Source organism: Podarcis raffonei, chromosome 14 (assembly GCF_027172205.1).
Source record: "Podarcis raffonei isolate rPodRaf1 chromosome 14, rPodRaf1.pri, whole genome shotgun sequence".
Taxonomy (NCBI): Eukaryota; Metazoa; Chordata; class Lepidosauria; order Squamata; family Lacertidae; genus Podarcis; species Podarcis raffonei.
The window spans coordinates 14,018,281-14,039,449 of NC_070615.1; the positions used below are offsets into that span (position 1 = coordinate 14,018,281).

Here is a 21,169-nt window from a genome sequence, read left to right on the forward strand (position 1 = left end):
CCCACATTGGGGGAAGCAGCAGAAGGACAGACATTAACTTCTTTAAATGGTTTTCCCCCACTCCCCAACAAACAGTGCATTAAAACTGAAGTACACGTGTTACAAGTGCTTCCTAACCTCTACCCAAAGCCCTTGTTTATTAAGAAGCTTGCAGGCTTGATACACAACACATTTCATACAGGAGATGTTACTATTGGCCTAACAATCTGTTTAATCTTGTAGCTGAGTAGAATAGACCATATTAGATACTTTCAGGGTTCCTCCTCCTTCAAGAACGTAGCTAGGGGAAACTAGAATTGTGCTACTGATCTTCCAAGGAAATAAGTTGGCCCTGGGCAAAATTTCCCCCTCCTTCCCATTGAAACTATTTTGGTCGTATTGATCCATCTAGCACAGTACAGTTTCCGTCAACTGCCAGCTGCTCTCCAACATCAGAAGTCAGCTGAGATCCTTTTAACTGGAGATGACGGAGATTCATCCTGGCACCTTTGACGTGCAAATCAGGCGAAGTACCACTGAACTACAGGCCCTTGCCCATTGCTTAAGTCATGCTTGCATTTTATGATGGGGTGAGGAACCTGGAGCCCTCCCAATGTTGTTGGACTCAACTTCCATTATCCTTGAACTTCTTCTCTGGTGATCATTCGTAGCTGAGTAAGATTGTCTTCCATAAACACGGTCTTAACAGTAAGTGACTATGGAGGCTAATTCTGGATCCGCATGTTCTTCCACAGTGGGGACATAGGTTTCCAGGTGGGAGTTGATCACGGTGAGGGTTTGCCAAGCATGTCCTTCTCTTAGCTCATTTCTCCCTTTTGTCCTGAGTTCAAGCGTCTTCGAAGTCCATGACACCTTTGGTAAAGGCTGTTCTCCAATTGGAGCACTTGCAGGCCAGTGTTTCCCAGTTGTCAGTGTTTATACTACATTTTTTTAGATTTGCCTTAAGAGATCTTGAAACCTCTTTTGTTGACCACCAGCATTACGCTTTCTATTTTGAAGTTCGGAATAGAATAGTTGCTTTGGAAGACTGTACAAGGCTATACAAGGCATCTTACTCCTAGTTCTTGCTGTGATCTACCATGCACAGATAGGGCTTGCTCTAGAGCCTTATCATTCTGAAAAGGGATAGATTTTTTATGGTATCGGTGTTTGGTAAAAGAAACCCTGTTGAAAAAGCAGGTAAGGAGTGGCCTGCTAGATGGGACTAAAGGCCTATCAATGCCAGAGTCCTTTGGCCAAGTCATGTGGCTTCCTAGGTGGTTTGGGGAAGTTTAAACACAGCGCCTGGGCTGGGCTCTTCTCCATCTGCCTTCAGATGTCAATGTCTCTAAAATGACATCTCATTTTGGTATCTTAACTGATAGTTGTTCTCCCTGATCAGTTTAAACCACCTAAGCTAAGTGGCCCTCCTCACAGCAATTTATGGTAGTTAGCCTATGAAATTAATTGTGCATGGTGCGAAGAAGTACTTCTATTTATCCTATATGTATCGCCAATCAGTGTTGTAGGGAGAGCCCAAATTTCAGGTGTTTGGGGAGGGCAGAGTAGGAAGGTAGTTTATTTCCCCAGTATGGGCAAAATCTATCATTAGTTTCATTCACACACAAAAAAATGGATGGGTAGAACTGGCCAGCTGGTGTTAACATATTCATCTAATGGTGATATAGCAGAATACAGGCTCAGGGTACGTAGAATAACCCCTATTTAGACATGTAGTCTACAGTCCAGTACATAGTGAAGAATCGTCCTTAAGGCTCACTGGATGGTAGCCTATGTTGCTAAAACCACTAAATGTTATACAAAACTCTGTCATGTTTTTACAGCAAGAAATATCTTCAACAGTCATCTCTCTAATAAATTGCAACAGCAAATGCTTTCACCATCCATGTGTTGTTGTTTTTTATTGCTGTCAAGAAAAGGGCCTCTTGGCTTTGCGCAATGATTAATACTGTTTCCAGTGAATGACTTTTGATTGTCTCTCTGACATTTTCATCTCTCTGTGTGTTGTTAAACAAGGACTCCTTTGAACTTTTCCCAGGAAAGTCTCTAAAACAGCTTTGTGGAAGATTACTGGGCTATAATGGAAAGGGAAAGGAATCCGCCCACTGGAAACGCACATCAAAGCGACCCCTGACCCAATGTATTCTCAACGATCAGTCAGAAGAGGCGAAACATAATTCGTTTTCTTCCAAATCACGTTACTTTGAAAACATTTTTAGTGTAAAAGTAGGGACAGATAAAACCTTATATAAACAAGTGTTGGTTTACTTTTAGAGTGTGTTACAATCCAGTTTACTCCTCTGTGAGTTTCAGGAGTCAAAGATCCTCTAGTGGACACTTAAAAGTGCTTCTCTGCAAAAAAGAGAGCGGTCTAACCATTTTCTCCACCAGCTGAAACCTCTTGCACTGCAACTGATGCTGCTTTAGAGACTTTCCCTGACTTAAGAAGCTGTAGTATTTCTGTTTTTTTAAAAATGAGGCTAATGAGAAGGGGAGGGATCGTTGGAATAAACACAGAAGGCATGATTTCCAATATATGAGATGTCCATTTCATCATAGCCAGTCACTTTGAGGAGCAGTTGGTCGGTGGCAAACCAAGCCATCACTCCCTTGAAATGGGCTGCTGCAACAAGGCCTAGACCTAGAGCCTATCCATCACTGCTTCTCTACCCTGTCCTTGGTCTGGCAGCTGACGACACTTCTCCAGACCCAAATTGGCCCATCCCTTTCAGCTGCCTCTGATTACTTAAAGTGCTGTACAGTGGTACTTCAGGTTACATACGCTTCAGGTTACATACGCTTCACGTTACAGACTCCGCTAACCCAGAAATAGTGCTTCAGGTTAAGAACTTTGCTTCAGGATGAGAACAGAAATCTGGCTCCGGCGGCGTGGCGGCAGCAGGAGGCCCCATTAGTTAAAGTGGTGCTTCAGGTTAAGAACAGTTTCAGGTTAAGTACGGACCTCCGGAACGAATTAAGTACTTAACCTGAGGTACCATTGTAACTACAATGGCAAAGTTTGAGAAATAAGCTGCAAATGATGTCATTTGAATTTTTAATTACAGAGATTTACATTTTCATCCACAAAGGCACAGAAGCCATAAAGGTAAGGTAAAGGACCCCTGGATGGTTAAGTCCAGTCAAAGGCGACTATGGGGTTGTGGCACTCATCTTCTGGTGCAATGGAACACCGAGATGGAAGCCAGAGCACATGGAGACACCATTTGCCTTCTTGCTGCAGCGGTACCTATTTATCTACTTGCACTGGTATGCTTTTGAACTACTAGGTTGTCAGGAGCTGGGGCAGAGCAACAGGAGCTCACCCCGTCACATTCGCTCTGGCACTCGTCATGGTGCTCCATTGTGCCAGAAGCGGCTTAGTCATGCTGGCCACATGACCTGGAAAGCTGTCTGTGGACAAATGCCGGCTCCCTCGGCCTGAAAGCAAGATGAGTGCCGCAAAACCGCCCAGGGGTCCTTTACCTTTGCAGAAGCCACAAATTACTAACATGATCCAATACCTCAGGTTCTTCTAGCTGTCTTTTGGACACAGCTGTATATATAAAAAAGTCTGCACCCACCACCAAACTTATTTCCTAAACAAATTATGGACACAATCCAGTCAAAGTTGCCCTCATTTTATTTCCCTTGATTTCAAAATGCTCAACTTTCTGTGCTGTCTTATTCCTGATATTTGTAAGCTGCTCCAGGAGCCCTTCTGTGGCTGAAGAGCCAGGTACAAATAATTAAATTAAATAAGTTATAATAAATAAACTCAACCAATGAAATTAATGGTACTAAACAAGGTTTATTGTTGGGTGGCTGGTGCCCTATGTTTTTACACAAAACACGGAATACTAATGGGTAGAAATAGATTCCCTAATTTTGGCTTGTAAAGCATCGCAGGTTTTCTTGGCATCACCAAGCAGCATTGAGGTATTGGGCTTGTAAAAAATGGGGTTGTCAACTGCAGCATACCCAACTCCCAGGGTGCGCTTCATGACAATGACCTGGTGGAGAAACAAAATGGCGGCATGAATAGAGAGGTACTCAAGCAATCATAGTGTAGCTGAAAACATGTTATTATACTCCATATTATACTCTGAAACCATATTATTATCATTATTTCTTAAATTTCTATACCGCCCTTCATCCGAAGATCACAGGATTGTTCACAATACAAAAACACAACAATACATACCATAATAGAAGATAAGGTTCCTGAAATTACGATCAATGTTGCCAAATTCTGTGTAGCCGCTATTAGGCGCAGGAAACAAGAGCTTTCCAATGCCAATATGCAGGCGAAGGCAAATACTTAATTTTATTTATGCTGTCAAATTTTAAATTGCTGTTATGGCCTAATCTGTATTGAAATTGTCCTTTGTTTTTTCCGGTGTTATGCTTTGCTGACTAGCTGTACGAGTTAATCTGGTCTGTGACCGTTTAATAAAATTTGATTTTGAATACCATAATAACAAACAAAAACAATACCACCACCCCAATTTAAAAGGCCATGGATTGTTTAATTATTATATGGCTGAAATCATCAATTCAACACAGCACAACTCCATAAAAGTGAGTATTCAAGCACTTAAAGAGACCTTGGAATATTATCGCATACAACTGTGGATTGAAGTGCCTTAAAGTTTTAGACATGGAAATGTTAAGGAAGATAACTTTGGTAGAGCTACCAAACGTCTATACAATTCCAAAGGCAGAATTGATGTCTGGGGGGAACCAAGTCAATTGAAAAATCGTGGTTTTGGGGTTTTCCTTAAAAAAGCTCAACAACTTTCAGGGTGTCCTGGTTTTTACTCTTTGAAATATGGTAACCCTAAACTTTAGTGGAAACCTTTCCATTTTTAACTGGGCATAAGTACCTGTAACTAAGCGAAGTAGACAGGAGAGCCAATTAGGTACACATGCCATAATACAGTCTTATGAATCTTCTTCCTTTGTTAAAGGCATATTCTTCACGATGTAAGACTAGCCCTGTTAGAACAGGCCAAGGATCCATCAAGAATGAGGAACCTGTGCCCGATTCTCATGGGTTGAGATGCAAAGGGAATTCTGTTGGAGGCTATCACAAAAGAGTCAACCCCTTGCCATTACTTACCTGCTTAGATTTCCAGACCTCCAATACAGGCATACCAGCAATAATTGAATTTGGATCTTCTTGTGCTGCAGAGTTCACAGTGTCGTTGGCACCGATTACCAAAGTCAGATCTGTGTCTGAGAGGCAGAAGAAAACTCATCAGCACTTCAGAAACTTGAAAAGCTTGAAAAGTCTTTTGTCAGGACTTTCAAACTCGCTGGCAGACAACTGCTTAATTCCCTTGGGATGTGGAGACAGATAAAACATCTAAGCATATAAATCTTATAAACATATAAATCCGGAGGCCAGAGAGAAAAGAAAACCTGATCAAGAAATTGAACAGAAACAATGAGAAAGGAACAGAGAGGTTTTGTCTTTCTTAGTTCGGGACTTGTACATAGGAAGGGAGACATTCAACCAAACATCTGAAGGAAAACTCCCTCAAGCCAACTAGGGCACATGCCACCACATCTAAATGTGCACTATGAGGCCACCTGAGACTCAAGCAATAACAGAAGCACCTCCAATCTGCATATCCACTCCTTCAGCGGGAGTGTAACCCCATCAAAAGCAGGAAATCTTTCATGCACCTGCCACACTAACACTGCCTCAGTTTTATCTGGATTGAGCTTCAGTTTATTGCCTCCTATCCAGTCCATCACTGAGGCAAGACAATGGTCCAGCACTTCCACTGCCACACCTGCCACACCTGCAGATGAAATAAATAAAAAAATTGTCCAGTGGCACCTTAAGAAACCAACTAAGTTTGTTCTGGGTATAAGAAGTGTGCATGCACACAAAAGCTTATACCCAGAACAAACTTAGTTGGTCTCTAAGGTGCTACTGGACAATTTTTTATTTTTTTAAATTTATTTCGACTGTGTCAGACCAACACGGCTACCTACCTGAATCTAGAACACTTGCATATGTAAAGGAGAAGTAGAGCTGTGCATCATCAGCTGTAACAGAAAACTTAGGCACTCCATGCTGATGCTCAATCGCACATGAGTCTTATGCATGTTATTTCTCTTCCTCAAACAAACAGGAAGAAATTGACACAATTTGTCCCTTCTGCTGAGTGCCTGGGTCATACATTAAACCATCCAGGGGTCCCTTTACCTTTATGATGCAGGAGGGATAGTAGTCTCTACCGCACTGGCCTAGCCAATTTCACAGGGTTAAGTCCCTTCACTGAAGGACTAACAGTGAATTCTGATTGACAGCTGAAAATTATTATAAAGGAATAGTCATGACTTAATGTCATGCCCTCTTCCAAAGAAGAAACGGGCAATCTTCTCAATTAGCTGAACCCAACAACGGTGTTAAGAAGTGTGAGATTCAATATTCACAACTCGATTCAAAAGCTTACTTTTCATATGATGCCCGTGGCCCAGATGGTTTACCTAGATCAGTTTTGCAATATGAAAGTAGCAGCCTTTTAATGAAATAGGAAGGGTAAGATTAATTTATATAATTTAAATTATAATTTATGAGCATCTGGATTTTGGTGGGGGGACACTTTCATTTCAAAGCACAGATTTTTAAGATGGAGGCTTGAGATTACTTCCGAGCTCCTTTTTGAAATTCCTTTTTCTGTTCTCTTTTTGGCTGCCTTCTGATTCCCACAAGCGTTCTGCTTCTTTCATTGCTTAAAGAGATTTTACGCAGGAGACTTGCTGGAGCACCAGCTTGACAGCTGTAAGCTGCTGATTCATAGATGCATTGTTAGCTCGATCATTTAATTCTTGTCCAGCAGCATCACGCTATAAAACTTGACCTCCCCAATGAAACATCAAAAGGCTCTTGCATCTCTCAGCTCATTCTAGAAGAGAAAGTCTGAGGAAGCAGACCACCTCTGAAGTCAGCTGAGAAAGTATGCTACACAAGCAGAACCGCTTTCCAGAATAGCCCTCTGCAAATCTGATGCTCGCAATATGATGGCCCAAAGCCACTGAGAGAGGTTTGAACAAATAGTAGTACACCTAGGGTGTAGGCTTCAGGTGTGTAAAAAGGTAAAGGGACCCCTGACCAGCTGGTGCAGATTGCTATGGGGCTCATGTTATGAAAATGATGTATAGATGGTACTTAACCCCTGTTAAATTGGCGAAGATCTACCACAATTGTGATAATTTATGTTGGAAATGTAAAGAAAAAGAAGGTACTTTCTATCATATGTGGTGGACTTGCTCCAAGGTTAAAGACTTCTGGGGGGAAAATTATAATGAATTAAAAAAAATGATGAAATATACTTTTATGAAGAAACCAGAGGCCTTACTCCTTGGAATAACAGGTTCTGAACTGCCAAAAAAAAAGATGTTAAAGTATTTTTGTATGCCACAACTGCTGCACGGATTTTGCTAGCCAAAAAATGGAAAACACAAGAACTACCAAAGGTAGAAGAATGGCAGATGAAGATGATGGAGTTTATGGAGCTGGCTGATCTCACCGGGAGAATCCATGACCAGAAAGAAGAGGAATACCAAGAAGACTGGAAGAAATGTAAAGACTATTTGAATAAATATTGTAATATTAATGATATGTAATCACTTGAAAGAATCAATTAGGCCTAGGATTAAATTGGGATTAAATAAACAAATAAGAAAATGTATGATAAGAAAAGTTAGGAAATATGATTATGACTGTGATATTGTTTTATGAAATAATGATATTGGAAACTGCTATATATAATTACTAAGAAACTCAGATGGAAGAGATTTGAGGAAGTCAAGTAATATGTTTATGAAGATGGATTTTGAGTAATTAATTAAGTTTCAGTTTATGTGGTGATTTGATGTATTTTATGTTCTTTTTTCTTTTCCCTTTTTTCGTTTAATTCTTTTTTCTTTATTATTGTTGGCTTTTTCTTCTGTTATGTTTATGTATGGAAAATAATAAATATTATTATTATTTTAAAAGAGATTGCTATGGGGCTCAGCTAAAGTTGATACCTGGAGAGCTTCTATGGGAGAAGTCAAAGGAGGATAGGAGACAAGGGAAAATAGCACTTGAGACAGCATGATTATTCTTTGGCCTAATTGCAAAAGCACACAATACAACTAACTTTCTCAGCATGGTTTAAATAAAAGATAAGCTGTTATTTATTTATTTCTCTCTCCTCTCTCCACCCTCATTCTTTACCTGGGAAATCTTCATTTATCTCGTCCATTTCCAGCACAACGTCATAAGGGACACCGGCTTCTGCCAACAGAACGTTCAGCTGCCCTGGCATACGGCCTGCCACCGGATGGATGCCAAACCTGGAACCAAAGAGAGAAAAGGAATGGCCACATTGCGTCCAAGACATGCTGAACTAATAAAAAGAAACTGATAAATGTTAGCAATGCTACGCAGGCGGCGGCAGGCCAGCTCCAGGCTTCCCTACCTCCTGATTGAACCACTAAGGAGAGAGTGATGGGTAGCAAAGGCAGCCAGCATTCGTGAAAGGCAATGTCAATGGGTGAGCACTGTTCTGGCTGGAGGCTGTAGTTAGTTGGGAGTTAAGTGTCAGTACGAAAGTGTCAGCTGAGTTATCACAATTGCAAGTGTAGGAGGGAAAAGTACTTCTTAATCAGTTTTTACCCCATGTACCCTATGAAAGAAAAAAGTTCTGTTTATTTATCCTCATATTATGTGCTGCTTTTATTCAGCTCACATTGAGTAAATTAGGATCAGTTTCTTTTCTCTCTGGACTCTGGTCTGATCCTTTTCAGTCACTCTGCTAATATCTGTGAGGTACGCTAGGCCAAGACAGTATAATTGGTCCCTGGTTCTGAATGGGGCAACTGTGCCCCTGAAGGACCAGGTGTCCAGCCTGGGAGTCATTTTGGACTCACAGCTGTCCATGGAGGCACAGGTCAATTCTGTGTCCAGGACAACTGTTTACCAGCTCCATCTGGTACGCAGGCTGAGACCCTACCCACCCGCAAACTGTCTCACAAGAGTGGTGCATGCTCTAATTATCTCCTGCTTGGACTACTGCAATGCTCTCTATATGGGGATACCTTTGAAGGTGACCTGGAAACTACAACTAATCCAGAATGTGGCAGCTAGACTGGTGACTGGGAGTGGCCACCGGGACCATATAACACCGGTCTGAAAGACTTACATTGGCTCCCAGTACGTTTCCAAGCACAATTCAAAGTGTTGGTGCTGACCTTTAAAGCCCTCAACGGCCTCAGTCCAGTATACCTGAAGGAGCATCTCCACTCCCATCATTCAGCCCGGATACTGAGGTCCAGCTCCGAGGGCCTTCTGGCGGTTCCCTCATTGCAAGAAATGAGGTTACAGGGAACCAGACAGAGGGCCTTCTCGGTAGTGGTGCCTGCCCTGTGGAATGCCCTCCCCATCAGATGTCAAGGAAATAAACAACTATCTGACTTTTAGAAGACATCTGAAGGCAACCCTGGTTAGGGAAGTTTTTAACGTTTGATGTTTTATCGTGTTTTTAATATTCTGTTGGGAGCCATCCAGTGTGGCTGGAGAAACCCAGCCAGATGATAGGGGTATAAATAATACATTATTATTATTATTATTATTATTATTATTATTATTATTATTGGCTCAATTACTCCTACCAAGATTCATACCTAAGCAGAGTTCCATATCCACATGTCCCTCATCCATGTCCAGAACTCAAACAGCCAAACTAGATGTGATAACAATCATGAAACTTGGTCTGACTCTGTTTAAGTCAGCTTCCTGTATTCCTAATGGAGGAACGGCAGTGTTCTGAGATGGAGGTAGACTTCCGGCAGCCTAGGAAGCATAAAATGCCTTGGCAGAAAGGCAGTCTATAAAGGTGATTAATAAATAAATAAATAACAAACAAGGAGCATGTTGCTATTTGTTGTGGTGGCAGAGCACAATAGGGTGCAGAGGAGAAAATGTGCAAAAGTTGCCACTATTTTTAATGTGTAGATGCTCCGTGCCATTCATGGCTGCATGACCAGAGTGGCCCAGTGCAAAAGAAGACAGGGCTTTCAGTAGGTGTAGCTCATCATAAAATAGCTCTCCAATACACTGGACTGACTCTTTATAACCTTTTGAACCAGCAAAGCAGTTTGTTCTGTTCTGTTAACCAGTGGTCTTTTGTGATGGTACTCACACAGTACAGTCACTTTTTTTTTTTGCTGCCATGGGCAGCCATTTTGTGCTGGCACCCACAACATGAGTACAGTGGTACTTTGGTTTATGAACTTAATCCGTTCCTGAAGTCTGTTCTTAAACCAAATCTGTTCTTAAACCGAGGTGCGCTTTCCCTAATGAGGCCTCCCGCTGCCGGTGTCTTTCCACTGCTCGGTTTCCGTTTTAGACCGAGGTAAAGTTCACAAACCAGAACACTACTTCCAGTTTTGCGGAGTTCGTAAAGAGACTTGTTCATAAACAGGACTGTTCTTAAACCGAGGTACTACTGTACAAGCAACTCATTCCCTACCACAAAAAACAACTGCTGCTGTTAGCTATGAGTTTGAGTTTTATGAAGTTTCTCGTTAGCAGGACCCAGTAATTGAGAAACGAGATGAAAGGAGGGGAATAAAGACAGAAGGAAAAGAAGTGGCCAACCATTTCTCATGAATGAAGGGTAGATACAAACAGATCTTATGATATGCCTCCACATAGCAAGGTCATCTTTTTAAAGAATTATCTCACTCCATAAGAGCGCCATCAAAGCTGTTACTGTAGAGTTAATGGTTGTAGATCACACCAGATCTCCGGGGACTAAAGCTAATTTTCTTATTAGTAATATAAACTGTTTATACCACCATATTGATCACACTTGCCTGACTTTCTTCCCTTGTTCATTAAGCATCTTTACCATGTCAGCAATAGGATACTGAGCTTTGGCTGCACAAAGGCCCCAACCTATAATGACGAGAGAAAAGAAATCAGAGCTTAAGCACTTGCTTAATATCTCCCAGGTCTGAATTCCCAACCAAATCTAAGGCCACATACACACCGACATTCAAAGCATTTGGCTTCCCCACAAAGAATCCTGGGAACTGTAGTTTAGCCTCTCACAGAGCTGTAGTTCCTAGCACCCTCAATAAACTACAGTTCCCAGGATTCCTTGGGGGAAATAGATGTGCTTTAAATGTATGGTTTGTGTATGCAGCACATCTCAAAGTGCATGTTCACATTTATCCCTTTAACACTCATCTCTCCAATAGCTCTTCTTCATTTGTTGTTTTTTCCTGTGGTGCAACTTTAGATTTAAAAACTTATGGGACAAAAAAATGGTCCCTTTTTTTTCTCTTATGCTATTCTGTCAAACAGAGTAGCTGGCATGTCTTACACAGTCTGTGTCATATTCAGGGGCCGTAAATTGAACTGCGCACTGTCCCAATAAATAGTGGAAAGCTTTAGGTTTGGAACATTTTAGGCAATATAGTTTCAGTATGTTCCCTCATCACCTGGCAAGCCAAGCACCAGAACATGCCATCCTGAAGGAGTGTCTTCACCCCCATCGTTCTGCCCGGACACTGAGGTCCAGCGCCAAGGGCCTTCTGGCGGTTCCCTCGCTGCGAGAAGCCAAGTTACAGGGAACCAGGCAGAGGGCCTTCTCAGTAGTGGCACCCACCCTGTGGAACGCCCTCCCACCAGATGTCAAAGAGAAAAACAACTACCAGACTTTTAGAAAACATCTGAAGGCAGCCCTGTTTAGGGAAGCTTTTAATGTTTAATAGACTATTGTATTTTAATATTCTGTTGGAAGCCTCCCAGAGTGGCTGGGGAAACCCAGCCAGATGGGAGGGGTCTAAATAATAAATTATTATCCTTGGGCAAAAGCTGGGCCCACCCCCACTGACACGGGGCCAAGTCTGGGTCCCCCTTTTGGGGGGAAATGGGAAAATGCTGCTCCATCTCTAGTTATTCTGGTCGCTGTTTGCATGCTCAGAGATGACAACTGTGAAAGCCAGCAGCGCTAGGAGGTTCCAGGCCCCCAGCTACTCTGACCACCATTGCTAGCCCTAGATTTAAACAAAGATTCTGGGGCCCTTTTATCTGGCTGCAGATATATACCAAGGGTCCACAGTGGCCCACAAATAAGCAAAAAGTCTTATCAGATTATATAACAATCGTAGAACATCAACCCAACAGCATGAAAATTAAGACAGACATTTAGGAGCAAATGGAGGTGAGGGTAGCATAAAGAAAACCAATACAACCCACTGCTAAAACCCTACTAGGAAACAACCAGAGAATTCCCAACCCTCCAAACACTCTGCAGTATTGAATTCAGAACTCAGTCTTTAGTTCCAGATGAAATTTCCCCCTACAAACTTTCATTGCACAAAGTTCTCTCATCTCTTGAGGGAGAGGAATTCTTGTATTTTGACCAGGAAGAAATATCTGAGCACTCCAAGCATGTAAAATATATATTTTAAAGTAAGGTTACCAGATTTTTTCAATGAATCCGGGGGTACAACCAACCAACCAACCAACCAACCAACCAATCAATCAATAAAATACTACAAGTTTGGGATGTTGATGCTGCAGCGATGGTGGTGGCAGAGGGGCGGCCGCCGCCTTGACCTCAACCACCACCTTTCCCCTTCCTCCGAGGCTTCTATCTCCTTTCTCCATGAGTCTGGGCAGCCCCTGACTTGTTGGTTCTTCAGTGGTGCTGGTGGGGAAGCGGTGCGCGTTGGGTCAGCCATGGAAGGCAGAGGAGAGCCAACAGCGGCAGCGACGGCGGCGAGGCTCGGGCAGCGCGATGCCTCCCTTCCCATCAGAGCAGCCCCAATCCCATTCCTACTTGCGTGCAAGCAGGAGGGGACAGGGAACCTTCAGCTGGGAAGCGAGGCTTCCCATTGGCTAACTGAGAGATCCCTGCCACCTCCTACTTGCACGCAAGCTCTGATAGGCAGCATGAAGCCTCCCTTCACAGCTTAGCTGCTGGGGTCAGGGAAGGTGGAGGCAGCCCGGCAGCTGCATCTTAGAGCCCCTGCACCACCATCATATGGGGACTTCTGAGCATCTCCTGAAGCCAGCCAGAGCCAACTGCTCCGGGGTGCTGAGACTGCCGCTGATGCATTTCCCAGGGACATTAGATGAAATCCGGGGACATTCCAGGGACGGAATTTGTCCGGGGACTTATTTGCAAATCCGGGGACTGTCCCTGGGAAACAAGGACATCTGGTAACCCTATTTTAAAGCATTACTGAAAAAACATCTCTGAAGTATTAAATTCATTCTCTCCCATCCCACCTCCCTCAAAAGCAGTATGTTTAGATGGGGAATAATGGACTTAGACATGTTCATTTTCTGTTCCTGCAAGAGGTTTGAACTATCAGAGCCCAAGAAGAGATAGGCCTGGCTCAAGCATCCAGTCTGAAGGTGTCCTGCCAAGACCACCAGCTGGTTTAATTGAATGCTCCTGCAAACAACTCAATGCCCCTAGTAGGGGAATTTTCCCTGTCAATGAGATCAGTGACTTGCATCTTCTTTTTGGTTTGTTTCTTTTTTTGCTATGAACTCAGGCTCATCCAGTAGGACATATTTTTCTGGTTTCCTATAAAAATAAGAGGAGGAATGCTTTTCTGGAGAATTCAAGGACCACGTGGTACAGTGTCTCATGGTCAAATAATGTAGCTTGGAAATGGACAAAAAAATCAGAATAGCATCAAACCCCCAGGAGTCATTATGATTCCCAGCCCTGTAATAATGAAGAAGAAGGGCCACAGAAGAGCTATTAGTCTATTCCAGACAGAATGCATGTTCAAATCACAAAATGAAGCAACTCCAGGTATCATTTATGCCCTTCAAGCTCTGCCACACAGAAAAGAAGCTGGCGTCAGAAGAGTGCAAGATGACTTTGGCACCATCCTGATTTTTCCTCACCCACTCTGTCTTGCCCAGGAGGCCATGGTATATGGGAAAGACAGGAGGACAGATGGCTTCTTGAAGACAAAATAGAAAAATCCATTCTCCTCTTGAAGCTCCTGAACTTGAAGCTCCTGAGAGACTACCCTCCTAAGGACTTGGTAAAGCAGGGCCTTTATTCCTGTTTTTTTTTACTAAGCTGGAGAAAGAAGAGAAGCTCAACTCTGGTTTGCTTCTGAACCCAGTGGTGGAGGAAGCCGCTTGGGCGCCTGGGATGGTGCACCCAGGGGCGGGGCAAGCCACCCATAGGGGCAGGATGGGGCGGGGCCTCCAGAGTCTGCCTGCCTCCTCCCACTCAGCCTCCCTACAGCTGGGGGGGAGGCAGCAGGCGGACCTTTGGGGCAGTGTGGAGCCTGTGTGTGCCCAAGCCACTGAGAGACGTGTGGCTTGGGCGCGCTGCAGGCCCTGTGGTGAGTGCTGCCCAGCATTTTTGTCACCCCCCTCAGTGGTGACACCTGGGGCAGCCTGCACCCACCACACCCCCCTTCCTCCACCCCTGTCTGAACCTTCTCCATCTAGAATCTGGTAGAACTGTCAGTTAGCTCTAGGGATGCCAGAGAATTCTGACAAAAAAACAGAAACGGGAGCAGAAATTGCCAATCTTGGCTTATTTGTCCCCTCTTCAGAACAGAAATCAATCCAGCTAATAACATCAATATATGCTGTTGGCATTTTTAGTCTGCAAATGATACATAATCGATAGCATCCACGTCCCCCAAATTGCATTATTTTTTGTTTGCGGTGGAACGAATACAGTGGAATAATATAATGACAACGTCATTTCTTACGTAAATTACATAAGTTAAATAATTTTGCCGGAGCAGACAGCAAGACAAGTAATGCAGTTTTAGCAGAAGATGAACTCCGGTGGAATGGAAGCAGTGCTGCATGCAATGAACAAAGGGTAGAAAGGAAAATGAAGCCTTCTTACATCCTGAATCAGCTTTCAGTTTCAGAAATTTCTCCAAGTCTCCTTCCCACTGTTTTAGAAAAGGACATTTCTGGTCAGTGGCATTACGCACTTTTCTGAGGTACAGACTCATTCCAGGTCAAATTGTTTGTTTGTCTCAGCACACAACTGAAGTTCAGTTCTCAGCCTTGACCACGAAGTGGCCCAACCAACCTCACCTCATATGGTCTTCTAACCATTTCAGCTGAGGCACAGATGTCAGCAGAGACTGATGTGACTAACAGCATTTGCCTTAACAAGTAGGTAATTAGAGATTGCTTACCTTTGCATTCCATATAGTGAAAAGTTATTTGTTAATTGGGAAAATAAATATGGATATTTGGGAACTGCACAGATAACAGTAGAACAAGAACCTGAGCAATAACATTTTCATAGCCCATGTGCATAACTACTAAACAATTTAATAAAGCATTGTTGAACTCTTACCAGGTGTAATGATGATCGAATTAGCTTCCTTGATCATGTCAACAGTTTGATCGATTCCAACTTCAGTGTGTGTTCCAACTATTTCCATGGGCTTTCCTCCAGCCGTGGATGTTGTACCGTATCCACCCAAAATGACATTTGGCAAAGATCGGTTCATGGCCTGGACAAACCATTAGACATATATTAGCAAATGTCAGGTCTAACCAAAACCACTTGGGATATCTGCTTGCCACCTGCGGTGAATGGAGAGGCAGTAAAACTATTTTAACCACTGCTTTACTGAATGCTTAAACATGGTTAATTCAAGCCACTAGATTGTATCCACATTAGTCATACTCAGAGTATGGGCAGGACTGACTGAGGTCTATTAATTTTAATGGGTCTTGAGTAGAATTTAGTTGGATACAACCCATTGCTTTCAAACTCATGGGTTTCATATCCTGGTTTGTGATCAGCTATGGTTAGGTATTTAGTGATAATGCTTATTCATAGATAAGAAAAGCAAACCACTGTTACACACTATAACTGCACACAGCCTGTTTTGTTAAACCCAGTGCATTTTTTTCTGGGGGGGATGCAGGAGCACGCATACCCCTAAACGTTTTGTGAATCTAAGTTTGGCCTCATTGGGGGGCAGTATTTCAATATTAATAGGGAAATGAGAGTTCCCCTAAACATTTTTTTAGAAAAAAGCAGTGCCTAAACCTGTTCCTATAATGTAGGGGTGGGAAGCCTGTGTTGTTGGACTCCAATTCCCATCAGGCTCTGCCAGCATGGCCAATTGTGAGGGATGAGGAGAGTTGTAGTACAGCACCATTCAGAGGGCCACAGGTCCCCCGTTTTTCCTTTAATGGGTACTGATGACTGATTGACATTGTAGAGCTAGCAAGGCTAGATACATCTTTATCATCCAAGGTGGAGACTGAGACAAGTGTCCTGTCAGATTGTGTGTGTACATTGGTACCTCAGGTTACAGACGCTTCAGGTTACAGACTCCGCTAACCCAGAAATAGTACCTGGGGTTAAGAACTTTGCTTCAAGATGAGAACAGAAATCATGCTCCGGCGGCGCAGCAGCAGCAGGAGGCCCCCATTAGCTAAAGTGGTGCTTCAGGTTAAGAACAGTTTCAGGTGAAGAACAGACCTCCAGAACGAATTAAGTTCTTAACCCGAGGTACCACTGTATATGACAGGGAGAGAGGTTGGCCTGTTTTCCCTCCTCAACATGTATATTTGTAAACGATTTTTTAAAATTGCAAAACAACAGACAAACAAACTCAGCATATATCTCCAGTACTCTTTCCTCACAAGGACATTGTGACACCTAGTGACTTAAAGATGATGGCGGTGATGATAATTTTATTATTTATACCCTGCCTATCTGGCTGGGTTGCTCCAGCTGCTAGATAAAGTGAGGAAGTCATGAAATTATTGCCTTGCTAAATGAAAAATGAAAACACACCAACCACGGGGTACCTACACTCATCTTATACTGGGGATCAGTGAATCTTGTATATTTTGGTTTCTCTCAGTTTTTTGCCTTTCCAATCTTAAGTTCAGTTCTCTGCATTCCCAAATCAGTTTGCATTTTTTTGAAGGAAAACAAATTCTCACATTTATTTATTTTTTAAAAAGTTCATGAAAATTCACTGGCATTCTACTGCAGATTTCTCCTAATATACACATCTGTATGCAGTTTTGCCTAATATACAAAATTTCACAAAGCAAATTCCTCTACTGTAATGCATATATATATATATATATATATATATATATATATATATATATTATCATGATGTGCATTCTTATGCACATTTCACCCTAGTAGATATGCATTTTTGTACTTGGCTAGAGAACTGCGTGGCAAAATTTGGAGAAGTGTGAGTTTCACAGGTTGGCTGTGCTTTAGTTCTCTGGTTGGAAAGTACAAATTAGACACGTTCACCTTCAAAAGAGAACTGATTCAAATTTCTCCCCTTCCCCTACTTACCACACACATGATGTAAGACAGGATAGCTCCAGAAGAACCAATCAAGGCTCCAACAATGGTCATCAGGTTGTTGTCCAGAAGAAATCCCTCTGCGCACAAGGCCCAGCCAGAGTAGCTGTTGAGTACAGTGATCACTACAGGCATATCTGCTCCACCAATAGCTGCCGTCAGGGTTACTCCCTGTCATTTTCACGTGCCAAAAAGGGAAGGCGATCCCAACGTAGGTCAGGTTTAAGTAACAGCAAGAGTGTATAAGGTCCGCATCAGAAAGAAAAGGAGTGGGGAGGGAAAAAATGGAAATTTAATCAGCAGGATTTGTGAAGCATAGACATTAAACAAAGACAGCGGTCATACATGGCCTGCACTTTAAGTAAAATTAATGTCAGTGTACTGGAAGAAGCAAAGATCGCCAGTGTCAAAGCAATGATTCTTCAACATCAACTTCGTTGGACTGGTCATGTTGTATGGATGCCTGATGATCGTCTTCCAAAGCAACTACTCTATTCCGAACTTAAAAATGGAAAGCATAATGCTGGTGGTCAACAAAAGAGGTTTAAAGACTCTCTCAAGGCAAATCTAAAAAACTGTAGTATGAACACCAACAATTGGGAAACACTGGCATGTGAGCGCTCCAGTTGGAGAACAGCCTTTACCAAAGGTGTCATGGGCTTTAAAGACACTCGAACTCAGAACACAAGGGAGAAATGTGCTAGGAGAAAGGCACACTTGGCAAATCCACACAGTGATCAATTCCTACCCGCAATCCTATATCTTCAATGGGCTTTGAAGACGCTTGAAATTTGGGCAAAAGGGGGAAATGTGCTAAGAGGAAGGCACACTTGGCAAACTCCTGCCTGGAAACCTATGTCCTATGTCCTATGTCCCCACTGTGGAATCCAGAATTGGCCTCCACAGTCACTTACGGACTCACTGTTAAGACTGTGTTTATGGAAGACAATCTTACTCAGCTATGAGTGATTGAAGAAGAAGAAGAAGTACTTTAAGTAATTAAAGTGAAGGTTGACTCTGGACAGGTGCTTTGTTTCATTTCTATGGCGAAAGCCATATATGCCTTGCATTGGCAATTGGAAAACAGTTCAGTTAAATATCTAGAAGTGCCAATAAGGACTCTGCCCATCTGCCCATCTTACTGTCCTTCCCAAAAACCCATTGACTCCTTCACAGGACAGTGTTACTACAATGCTCCCTAAATTTCCTGGTGTAATACAGCCACAGCAGTTTGAAACGTGCAAAAGAAGGGCATTAATTATTACCCCCCCAAAAAAAGAAAATTGCAAGCATCTACCCAAAGATCTTGGTTACGTCAAACAGACATTTGGGAACCCTACATCAAACCCGTTCTTGGCTCATACTGTTATCTGTCTCTTTCTCTCTCCAATCTAGGATTACAATAACATCTGACTGATTAAACCAGTAGCTTATTTCCCCATAAAGCCCGCAGCTAAGAAGTTTTTGGAACCCTGCAGATGTGGTTTGTGGGATCCTGAAGGGGTTGCACTGGATTTTTTCATGGAATTTCTATAGAGCCGCACAACTATTTTGAAGAGGGCTCTGCGGAGTCCTCGGAACATCGCCAGCCCCTTCCAGCCGCAGCTGCATCTTGTATTGCTCAGCAGACGCTGGATATTCGTGGGAGAAGCTTGTGCTACCTTGCTTGAAATTCAAAATAGGCAGCACAGCACAGCCTTTGCTGGCGGCCCAACCACCACACCAAAAAAACCCCAGTCATATTTTATATTTCTTACACACGCAATAGGGAAAACAATATGATTTATTGGGCTGAACGACAGCAACATCAAAATAGTTGCTTCTCCATCCCACCCTGGGGTCCAGGAGCAATTATAGACCCTAAATTATCTTGTTTGTGATCAACAGTGCAGACTATGTCACTGCTATTTATTTGTTTACTAAATTTATACCCAGCCTTTTTGTCTGGAATATCTTTGCATGCCAAGGGTAGCTGACGTTCCATGATTGCACTCTGCTAACCAGCTAAACCACATTCTGGCAAGTTAATACGTACTGGGGTCTAAAAACCCAGTATATTTCAGTGCTGGCCTTACTTAAAAACAAAGAAAAAAAACCCCCAACCTACTACCAACCCCATTGTCTGACGTGCCATGGAGCATGACAAGAGGGTTGCTTTTTTAAGCAGATTTTCCAGCTAAACAAATTCCCCTCTTTGACAACCCACACTATAGAAAGGAGTTGGGGGAAGATGAACGAATACAAAGCATGCTTTGCGCCTTGCTTACATCCCGTACCAGTGGTGGTTTCTTCACAGGAGTCTGTGGTTTTTATCTACTATATGGCAATGGTTCATTTATTAATCTGCCTTCGTACAGTAACTGTAATAGGCACTCACAAAATGGCTACTTTACAAGGATGTTACCTGCCTGAAGATGAAGGTGAAGAGGTTCGAGTCAAAAAGAAAAAGGGTTTTAAAAATATAGTTTGGGCAGTTTGTTTTCAGTACGGAGACTGAGCACATCTTACCCTTGTATAATTTGCGTACGTGCTGTCCCTGACATTGCTTCATCTTTAAGTGCTTAAATAATACGCTTAATGTATCTGACCCCCCCCTTCCATTTTTCAAACTGCACATTATCAGCTCACTAGACTTGTGCCAGCCTCACTGCATAATATATGTTTCACAGTCCAGTGTCCCTGACTCCATCTTCCTACCATTACCAACCTGTTCTAGAAGATTATGCCCTGACTCACTGTCAGGAGTTCGGCCTACACTCAAGTAGGACCCTGGCAGAGACACATGCCCAACTGGCATGTTCTCTCTCTCCTGGCCGTTCGTTCAGGAGCCTCAAAAGCTTTCTTCAGCCCGAACATCACAGCAACCGATGCCAACAGACACCGGCACACTTAGGGATCCACAGAGTTTGCGCATCATGCGTGACAGACCTCAGCAACTCAGCATTTTGGCTAATCTACTTTATTTACATATAAACACACATGGAGCACTGCAAGATGGCTCCCTCTCTCTCTAGCATCAGACAGCAAAGAGAAAAAGAACAAAGGACAATAGTGCCACTTCACGGAACACAGTAACACAAACATCCTGTCTCCGTCACTTCCCACTCTGTGGAGTCAAAACTTATACCATTATGTGATAGACAAAAATCCCATAACTGCAATCATGGAACAGGAATTCTAACACTCACCAGGTTCCCTCTTGACCCAATTCTGCCCTCACCTCTGGTTCCTGACTTGCCCCACCTTTTCCCTCCTTCAAACCCAAAGCTTCCATTTCTGTTCATACCATGATAGAGGAGAGTCCTGAAACTCCTATGAGGCAGCCCATGCCGGTCGTATAGCTGGGGCTTAGCATAAAAGGAATCATGCCGCCAACTGAAGCTGCCAACAGCCCGGCGTTCAGGTAATGGCGACCAGGCAGAAGAAGCGGAGCAGAGTTTAATATACCTAGGGAGGGAAAAACCAATATTGAGGCTTAATCTTTTGGCATGTTAATATTTTATTGCAATTTGGGGTTTTTAATCAGGATGTCCTTTCCAGTCCTGTGATCCTAAGTTTTAAGACTGAGGTTTGGTCAGCAGAGGGTTAATAGAACCTGCTGGATATGTGTTTGTTGGGTCCACTAACCTGCTTTTTGTCAAGGAGATTTCTGGAAATCAGGGATTTGAACCCAGGTCTTTTCGAGTCTAAGTGCAGCACTTGGTCTGCTACTCTTTGCTGGTCCTTGTTGTGACTGCATAACTCACACAATGCCAATTTGTAATATTATGACACTACAGCTACTCTGCAAATAA

General features: G+C 42.9%; 1 protein-coding gene across 1 annotated transcript in view; it reads right to left on the reverse strand.

Moving 5' to 3' along the window:
• Positions 1-3,788: 3,788 nt before the first annotated feature.
• The window catches only part of LOC128401838 (NAD(P) transhydrogenase, mitochondrial-like), a 77,300-nt gene continuing 59,919 nt past the window's right edge, over positions 3,789-21,169 (reverse strand). The window contains exons 16-22 of the mRNA XM_053365358.1: positions 20,662-20,822; positions 17,367-17,546; positions 15,378-15,537; positions 10,879-10,960; positions 8,237-8,355; positions 5,120-5,235; positions 3,789-4,010 (exon numbers count right to left, since the gene is read on the reverse strand). Coding sequence (XP_053221333.1) covers positions 3,858-4,010; positions 5,120-5,235; positions 8,237-8,355; positions 10,879-10,960; positions 15,378-15,537; positions 17,367-17,546; positions 20,662-20,822 — 971 coding nt within the window. The 3' untranslated portion in view covers positions 3,789-3,857. The remainder of the gene's footprint in view (positions 4,011-5,119; positions 5,236-8,236; positions 8,356-10,878; positions 10,961-15,377; positions 15,538-17,366; positions 17,547-20,661; positions 20,823-21,169) is intronic.